Here is a 9,995-nt window from a genome sequence, read left to right as displayed (position 1 = left end):
AAAAAATTTATGAGAAAAAATTTATAAGAAGAGTTTGTGGGTATAAAATTAGTGACATCTTTTTTCAATTTCAGTATGACTACAATTACACATATAAACAAGAATTTTGAAATGAGTGATTTTTGTTTTTTTTGAAAGGAAAGAAAACAAGAGGTCAAACATTGGGGACCTAACAGAGTTATTAAGTGCAAAGCATGTAATGAGAGATTACAAAATCAGCTTGTCTGAATGTGCATGCAAAAGCACACTCAGACTCAGCCATGGTAGTTTCCTCTGCTAAGTCAAAGAATAACAACAGTAACAACCAGAAGAAAACTCGTACCAGCTCAAAGAATAATAATACTAAAAGTGGAGCTCAGACTCGGCGCAGCAAGTCCCCTGGAGTTCGACTCATTGGACGCCGAATCTACGATTCCCAGAATGGAAAAACTTGTCATCAGGTTTAACTCATTCTCATTTCCAATATAAGTTCTTTTTTTGTTTTCATTTTTCGTTTCCTCTTTACTGTTACTAATTCGTTAGCCAGTTATTTTCAGATGGAACCCAGAAATTTTTTTTGGTTTTGTTTTATGTTCTTTAACTACATTGTGTCTTTGGTTGGTGAGAAAGATGAAATGTGATGGAAATTTTTTTACTTTTGAGTTTCATTCTCGTCTTTTGATGATTAGAAGTAAAACCCACCAAGTTCTTTGTCCTCTGTTTTGATTGCTGAGAGAAAATGAGGAAAACTATGGTTTTGATTTTATTGACTGAAAGGTGGGTGCTTTTCATTTCACAACTGTTAAATGTTCGTTTTTCTTTTCGTCGCATATTCTATTTGGTTGTTGAGGAAATGAGGAAACAAGTAGAAAAGAAACTTTCTGAGGTTTATGTTATATGATTTGCACATGCGTACAGCCCTTTAGTATAGATGATGTGGTACATATGCCCCTTATAAGACTATCTTGTTGGTTTGATGTTTAGACTTTGAAATGAAGCGCATTTAGTGATAGTGATTAAATGAGGTTTATTTGGGGTTCTGTAGAGGGCTTTTTTCTCTATGAAACTGTTTGTTCTTTAACTTTTACTTTTCTTGAGACTCAAATGATAAAAAGAATCATTTAATTTCTTTGACCTGCGTTTCATGGCAACTCAATGGGACAGTAGCATTTCTAGTTGTTTGTAAGCTGATCAACTCTTCTAACAGGAATCTGCTAAATCTGGGGCCAAAATATGCGGAGAGGTGGATGGTTTTCAAAGACCAAGAAATTCAAAGGTGCACCTGAAGCCTTCGGAACTACATGGTGCAGGGGTAGAAACTAGAAGTAGTAAGGTGAAAAGGTTAAGAGACAACAACAGAAATGAAAATGCATCTGGAGACAACAAGGATGCTGAAGTGAAGCTTTCGGATATACAGGATGTGGGGGTAAAAACTAGAAGTAGTAAGCTGAAAAGATTAAGATACAATAACGGAAATGAAAATGTAACTGCAGACAAGAAGGATGCTCAAGTGAAGATTTTGGAAATATGGGGTGCAGGGTTAAAAACTAGAAGTAGTAAGTTGAAAAGATTAAGAGACAGTAATGGAAATGAAAATGTATCTGGAGACGACAAGGATGCTCAAGTGAAGCTTTCGAATATACAGGGTGCAGAGGTAAAAACTAGAAGTGGTAAGATGATTAGATTAAGAAGCAATAATGGAAATGAGAATGTGTCTGCAGACAAGAAGGATGTTCAAGTGAAGCTTTCAGAAATACAGGGTGCAGGGGAAAAAACTAGAAGTAGGGAGTTGAAAAGATTAAGAGATAGTAACGGAAATGAAAATGTATCTAGAGATAACAAGGATGCTCAAGTGAAGCTTTCGGATACACTGGGTGCAGGGGTAAAAACTAGAAATAGTAAGTTGAAAAGATTAAGAGACAATAATGGAAATGAAAATGTATCTGGAGACAAGGATACTCAAGTTAAGCTTTTGGAAATACAGGTTGCTGGGGTAAAAACTAGAAGTAGTAAGTTGAAAAGATTAAGAGACAGTAATGGAAATGAAAATGTATCTGGAGACAACAAGGATGTTCAAGTGGAGCTTTCGGAAATACTGGGTGCAGGGGTGAAGACTAGAAGTAGAAAGCTGAAAACATTACAAGACGGTAATTGGAATGTAAATGTATCTGTATACAGCAAGGATGCTCAAGTGAAGCTTTCAGAAATGCAGGGTGCAGGAGTAAAAACTAGGAGGAGTAAGTTGAAAAGATTAAGAGACAACAAAGATGCTGATTCAGTTGCCCAGAAGAGCAGTCCTAAAAGTCATCAGAGATCTAAAGGGATAGAAAGTGATTCTCCAAGACCAAGTAATTCGATGGGACAAGCAAAGTACTCAAAAATAGAAGGCACAGGGATAGAAATTAGAAGTAGTAAGTTTAAAAGATTAAGAGACAACAAAGGAGGTGAAAATGTGTCGGGAGAGAAAAATGATGCTACTTCCAATACCGAGAAAAGTAATACTAAAAGACGTCAGAATCCCAAAGGAGCATCTAGGGGAAAAGAAGAGATTTTCCACAGGGATCATGGTGGTCGGTTAATCAGAATGAATTCTGATATGAAAACTCCAGAAAAAGATTTTCAAGATTCTATCAATTACCATAGTGAAACTGAACTGAACAATTTGGATATTGATGATACTGTAGCAGAAAATAAGCCACTTACAGGGTCAGACGGTCATGAGAAGAAGAATATTGTGGAAGTGAAGAGGAAATTTTCCAACAAGGAAATCTCGTTGCCCTGTGGTATTATATTAAATAATGTAGCTTCAGTTGACATACCTGCTGAGGATGTTGGACATGCCTTTCAGTTCCTAGAATTTTGTCAAGCTTTTGGACAGGTAATATGACAAAGATTAAATTTGTATTAAATTACTATTGAGGTAGAAAGGCCTTGGCAGCTTGGCAAATGTGAATGCTGTAATTAGCTTTTAATTCTTTGTGCTTGCCATGTCAAAGTTGTGTATATTGTTGATGAAATTTTTTTGGCAGTAATAGTAGTATACTCAAGCTGTTTATTTATATGATCATCTTCCTTTTCTTAACCGTACTACTTGAATTCATGACTAGTGAAACTTGGCTTCTATTTTCTGGTTATATGGTTAAGTACCATTTTTCAATACCATTAGCTTATTTAAGAGATTCTACTGTTATTTAAGAGTCAAGTATCGGATCATATCTCCTGTGTCATATATTTTAATATTTTCAAGGACTTTAATTCAGTATAGCTGCATATGCTTGTGTTGCTCCATTCTTTTTATTGAGTGGGGCATATTTTTCTTCCTTCTCATTTATGTATAAAAGCTAGAAACAGTAGAGCTTTACCTATTGAATTGTGCATGTCATCTTCTAAGATGATTTTTTATATCTAGATTCTTAATCTGGGAAAAGGGCGGTCTGAACTGCTCCTCCGAGAATTAGTTTGTGGAAGAAGTAAGCGTCGGGTATGCAGTTCTCCAATTGCTCAGTTCCACATTCAGCTTCTGTCTCTGATACAAAAGAATTCTGGAAAAGGGTATGAATATTGTTTTAACTTCTTATTCAATTCCTTTTTGGTCTCTTTCAAATTGATTGACCATCAACACACAATTTTTTTTTGCAGATATCCTTACTTTCACTCACTAAGTGAAAATTCTTGGGTGCAAGTGCTTTTTAGATATGTATCTGAGTCTCATTTTTCCTTTAAGGAACTACAAGTGGATTGCTTTGAAGTGGCTGATTATGATCAATTAGATATCTCTAAGAAGCTGAAACTTTTAAATTTTCTCTGTGATGAAGCTCTCGGCACAACGTAAGTCATGATATGCTTCTACACATCCTTTTCATATTTATCTCTCTCCTTTATTGTATATTATATAATAATGAGTGAATTGATTCAAAACTTTTCCCTGCAGAGATTTTAGAAGTTGGATTGATGGACGAAATTCAAAATTTGTTCAAAGAGAGAAGAAACTGAAAGAAAAAGTTCTTGGTGAAGAGGAAAAGGTAATCTCGTTTCTTAAGAAGTACTCCTGTGAGCATCTGCTTAAATATTATGTCTCAATCTGCCTGTTCTGAACAAAATGTTTTCATAGATGAAAAATATGAAGAAGAATAAGAAGCTGCAGGACAAAATAGCCAAAGCTTGTCTCGTGAAAAATGGTGCTCCTCTTTCGATATCTGAGCACGCGGATCTTGTTTCAAAAATAAAGTTGAAAGCAGCTCAAACTCTATCAAGAACAGTGGAAGCATCGGAGGCAATGGTCAATGGTATGTTCTGGAGGCTTGACATACTGAAAATTTTGATTCCATAATAATAGTAGGTTTTATGATATACTGGTTGTGATTAAACTAATATGTAAGTCTACCCATTTGCAAGATTGAATTTATTGAGTGAGAATTTTGATGTCTCAGTATTCGCTTATTTAAATTTTGGATGCAAGCATGACATTTTACTTTCAAATAGTGTCCAAAGAGGAGTTGAGATCAGATGCTCTTAGGTTGGAGCCTATGTTTCTGGATGGACATGGTCACAAATTTTGGAGACTGAGATGCTACTCCGCCGAGATGAAAATTCTTCTTCAAGGTACATCCTCACTTCTTGATCCAAAATTCAGAGGTTTTCACTTTAACAGGAAGTTTTGCCTTAATTTTTCTCCTCGAAGATGTAGAGATTGAAACGGGGGATCAGGTTGTGGCTAAGGAAAGATGGTATACCTATGATGTTGAACAGAAAGCTCTGGTTGAGAAATATGTTTCTTCCTTCAGGTATAAACAATATTTTGTGTTAAGTTGATTGACAGATTTGCATCTTTCTTATATTTGCACATCCCTTGTCATTTGATTGCAGAGACATCGGAAAATGATTAACAAATCCATATATCCCTTGTATATATTGATGCTCCTCTCTATGAACTCATCTTATTTTGGAGAGCAACTGCTGGCTAATTTCTGATGGATAAATTCTTGTCCATTCTTTTGGTTCTGCCTCTTGTTGTACCTTCTTGAAGGGGTACTTCTTGTAATGTTGGTCACTTACAAGATCAAGAACCTCAGGTTTCTTGATGTTGAAACAGATGTATATATGAAGACTTTCTATATTTGAATCACTCTTTAACAGTGCCAAGTTGCAAGAGTCATTTCATCATGATACTGGTACTTTTTCTTTATAATCATCTTATGAATGTCTCTAGTTTACTAGATTAATTGTACACGAAAATGCTGGACATCAATGTACTAGTTCACTTTTTAATCCATATTGTCATGAACTTAAATGAACCATGTGACTAAAAACAATACAGGAGGTGTCGAAAAGAGATATTTGCCTTGGAAGAAGTTTGGATTTAAGACTTATAACAAGGTTGAGTTATTTATGAAATTAATTGGTTGGGTCCGTAATTTGAAATGGGACCAGTTGGTGAGTATTAGATACGATGGAATATAAAATTGTTGATCTATGAGTTTTTTGGTAGTTTGGAAGTTGTGAGACTTACTGATGAGTTCCGAGCATATACAATGTTTTTTAGATTACAGAATCAGAACTTTGTAGTGAAAACACAAGATATAGCAACCTAGATGAAATTTGATTTGAAGGTGGGATAACGTATCTCGAACGTAGGATTCCAACAACAGCTGGATGTTTTTCTGGATTAGGGATTTACCATCCACATAGTTATAAATCTACAAAGTTAAAGAATTTTGCTATGAAAGTATTTCACAATATCTGACTATACATTTAATAGCAGAAAAGAGACAAATGGAAATGTGATGTTAAGAATTTATTGTTCATGGAAGCAGCAGTAGCAGGAGGCAAGTAAATTCTCAAAGTTATTGATTAAGAAGTTGGGAGAGATTCAAGCAGAAAAATGAGAAATATATTGGGGGATGCTTGTTACGTAATATGTGAGAAGTTGGGTATTCATACACCCTTAATGATAAGCATAAGATTAAGTTTTCTGCAAATATTTGTTGGGGGATGTGGACATTGGTAAAACGGGTTTGATTAAAAGAATATGGCAGGAGAATGGTTTGTGATTAGGATGAAATAGAGGGAGATGTACAGTTCAGGAAGGTGTTAGTGTTCTAGAAGGGGTAAATGAAGGACAATTCTATGTGCGCAAAGAAGAGAACGATTATTGAACTTGGATCATCTCAGAATGTAAGATATGTTTTCTCATATTTTAAGACGAGATAGTAACATATTTGAGGGGAGGAAAAGTTTCAAGAGGAGCGTTTTTCACGTATTGAAGAAAATCAGGAACACATGATTAGGTGCAAAGTCATTTCAACTCGTTCGCATCAAGAGTAGAAGAAACGGTTGACATTCTTGGGAATGCTGACATAAATTTTCAGCATGATGAAAAACTCTCAACACCTTCCTCCTCTGTCAACCTCCACCCCTTACACCATGATGAAGATTCTCAACAACCTCCTCCTTCTCAACATTCTTGGGGAACACACTATGAATGTAATGTCATTATGTGTAGTTCAAATACTAAGCTTTATGTACAAAAAATATATTTGCCTTTTGTTTATGATATGTTAGTTAAGATGGATTTCAGCGGATATTCTTATAAAGATTGCCTTTTGTTTAAATGTATTTGCCTTTTGTTATACATACCTCAACTACTTTTTTGAATGCATATCTATATGTAATACTAGACAATCAAAAGACATAAAAATCAATCTCAAAAGACATCAAAATCAAATCTCAAATGACATGCATATCCAATTCATCTAACACCAGTTAACAAAAAGTTTACAATGACGATAATATATACTAAAAACATTCATATAAGTTACATTAAGGTCATTATCATGATTCACAACCCTACAGCAGATAGTCTACTCATACACAATCAATGACCAAAATATTAAAACGAAACAATTGAACATCGCATACTAACTACATTCGTCAGAAATTACCAAAGTGTGAATAATTTCTACAAATACAATTATATATGCTTCACCTGTCAATAATATCAAATCTCTCCCAACGAAACATGTTCATCATTTACAAACTCCTGCCCAATACATAAATTACTTTTTCCTATGAGATTCTGAATCGGACTAGTGGACAACTGTCAATGTTTAACAACCACAATTTAGCACATGTTATAGAAAACTTAAGCCAATACAATTATACAACATACATAACACATACCTGGATAGCAACAACATCATTCGACACCACTTGAGTTTCCGGTATACTTTCAACGTTGAGTAATCATATGAGGGCATCAACCATGGAGTAGGATGAAAGAAACTGTTCATTTCTCGCTTTACTGATGATCATTTTCCTAAAAAGTAGCATAACACATTAATAATCAAGTCGATATTATTATAAACTTCAAATATGTTTCAAAAACAAATATATCGTAAAATAGGTGTATAGCTCATACCAATTCTTTGTTTTCGTAATTTTTTATTTTTAACCCACGTATAATTTATTTCAACTTCGATGCTTTCTTCTACATGGAGGACGACCTTTGCTGAACTACCTATGGACTAATAATTAGACTATTCCCTCTTTCGGAGGACCGTCCCCATCTTACTACTCAAACCAGTTTGTGAAGAGATGTTACTTTCTACCAAGCCCTCTCTCACTTTCTTTTTGCTCCAACTTTTTTCTCGTGTCAATTATAAATCCATCAACATATTATAATCTTCTCATTGTTTGATGCATGTCATATCAGTTATTGTTAGCATTATATTAGACAACTATCAAAACGTTTTCTTTCAATGTTGGTGATCCACCCTATTATAACTTACCTTAATTTTTGTATGGCATCTATTTATATTTTCCTCCACCGCCATAAAATGTACTTTTTTGGAACGTGTGAAACCCTTTTATGAATCAACCACATATGACATGTCTGCATAAAATCCCTTTGAACTCAAACAAATGACAAGTACAACAATATCACACGAATTTTCTTCAAAGTATACCCACAAAGGGAACACGACGACTACTATCTTCGAACCTAACATCTCTAAAACTTAATACTCCTCGTATGACACAGTTTTTCAGAAAGATAATTCACATAAATCTTCTGCGCAATCTCTTCTTGAACCTCTTTAAACTTTGCAGTTGTGTATACACTTTGAAATTGTTTCTCAAGGGTAATTAGTTAGGTATGGTATCTAAGATTTAAAAGATCTAAAATCAGCTCCCTTTCTTTTCCACTTATCTCGCAATGCATTATCATATGTTCCATAAATTGTTTCAAGTAGTTTTGGAATTTACATATCCATAAAAAATGCATGCATACTTTCACTACGTTGGATAGTAAGCATACCTATCAAGAAAATACTTTAAGAAATGTAGGCACCCACCACACTCTTTCTTTGTTACAATCCATATAACCATTCTTCTCGTGAAGGTTGTGCACATCACAAATTGGTTTCACCGTTCTTCGAACTCTTCATGCGTAAAAGAATCATACACAATATTTTGCAACTTAAACTTTATAGTTTCATATTCTTTACCCTCTAACTTTTCAGGCAGTTTTTTCATTATCACACAAACACCACCTATGTGTACCAAGGAAAGCAATCTCAATTGCATTTTGCATGGCCTTATCTTGATCAGTGATAATTCCACTAGGAGCAACATCTATGCATTCAAGCTAAGAACGAAATAGCAACAAATGTCTTAGTGTCCTCATGGAAATTAACCCACAACATAACAATGTCGAAGTTCATAATGATCAACCCCCACAAAAGCAGCAAATGGACATACAACTGTTTTTCAGAATACGTTATATCGAGGTGACAATATCACCAATTCTTTATATGCGGCCCTACATCTAGCATCAACCCATACATTCTGTAATTGACTCTCTTCATCTACATCAATCATGTACCAGAAATTTGAATTCTCCTTTGCATTTTCATAAAATACTCAAGTACTGCCAAAGCATCTCCATGCCAAGTCGTAGCCTTCTCACTTTTTCAATGTAGTTCCTACAATTTTTTGTAAAAACGTCAATTTCTTTATACCTCCTGTCTCAACTGAACACTGACTGAAATTTTTATATAGTCATCTTAGCCACTCATTAACTCAAGCCTCCTTTTCATATAAGGTTGCACTCGTTCGGTTACCTTGAATATCTTCTTTTGTCACTTGTAAGATCATGGTTTGTTCAAGTACAGCTTATTTAATTTCCCATTGCATTGATCATTCAAAGTTGCACTAATCCGACTCTTACAATCTTTTTGCAATAGGTTCTTTTTCAAGATATTTCTGGATTTACTCCTTCCTTCCCAAAACAGAATACACTTGTCACATATCTCATCTCTTTATCAATCGCTTCTTTGACGTAGATCATTGTTTCAAAACCCATTTGTTACCATATTGTTTGTAATACTTCACCAGACTATCAACTGAATCAACACCATCCAATTGAGGCTCCACATCTTCCTCTGCACATCCCATATCTTCTAATTCTCACATTCATTTTCTTGATCATTTAATAGTTTTATAATAGACAAAATTAAAATGTACTAATACAACACTCATAAGAAACAATACGATACAACAAATTTAAAATCATGTTAATGAAAAAATTAAGGCTTCGAATACATTACCTCAACATCATTGAAATGAGGCAAAATGGATTCTTCTATATCTGTAATTTCATGCAAAACCAACTAGTGTTCGCGTTCACGAATTGATTCACAACAATCACCAACAAATATTCTCTATCAGTTATTTTCTATTGTAACTATATTCAATCCAAAATAAAAACAAAACTAATAAATGCATAGTTAATAAAAACCCTTAACTACCTCAACAAATCTTTCTAATCTGAACATTTTAATCTCCCTACCTGCTTTCCATCCTAAACAATTGTTTCATGAAAAATTGGTGGCTTCTTTCTTGTCACAGTAACTGGTTGTTGAGGAGAAACCGGTTGTGGCTGTTGAGGAAGAAACTGGCACAACACTAAATAAACACGCAAACGAAACAATGAAGCAAAAGGTAATAGGTATAGAATG

General features: G+C 34.5%; 1 protein-coding gene across 1 annotated transcript; it reads left to right on the top strand.

Annotated features, from left to right (window-relative positions):
* Positions 1 to 238: 238 nt before the first annotated feature.
* On the top strand, positions 239 to 4,673 carry LOC116146255 (uncharacterized protein DDB_G0287625-like). Its single transcript, XM_031431665.1, has 7 exons — positions 239 to 440; positions 1,187 to 2,857; positions 3,389 to 3,531; positions 3,619 to 3,807; positions 3,911 to 4,001; positions 4,091 to 4,265; positions 4,462 to 4,673. Exons 1-7 carry the CDS (start codon positions 261 to 263, stop codon positions 4,671 to 4,673), a joined length of 2,661 nt encoding a protein of 886 aa, XP_031287525.1. The 5' UTR covers positions 239 to 260.
* Positions 4,674 to 9,995: the final 5,322 nt, after the last annotated feature.

Source organism: Pistacia vera, unplaced genomic scaffold (genome assembly GCF_008641045.1).
Source record: "Pistacia vera cultivar Batoury unplaced genomic scaffold, PisVer_v2 Contig1149, whole genome shotgun sequence".
NCBI classification, from domain to species: Eukaryota; Viridiplantae; Streptophyta; class Magnoliopsida; order Sapindales; family Anacardiaceae; genus Pistacia; species Pistacia vera.
This window is presented reverse-complemented; position numbering and strand designations above follow the sequence as displayed.

What these genes read in the sequence shown, in the direction of transcription:
- LOC116146255 (XM_031431665.1), top strand. Translation starts at nt 261, where the DNA reads ATGGTAGTTTCCTCTGCTAAGTCAAAGAATAACAACAGTAACAACCAG. An exon ending in ATGGAAAAACTTGTCATCAG is followed by an intron (nt 441 to 1,186) that starts GTTTAACTCATT and finishes CTCTTCTAACAG; the next exon opens with GAATCTGCTAAATCTGGGGC. An exon ending in TTCTTGGTGAAGAGGAAAAG is followed by an intron (nt 4,002 to 4,090) that starts GTAATCTCGTTT and finishes ATGTTTTCATAG; the next exon opens with ATGAAAAATATGAAGAAGAA.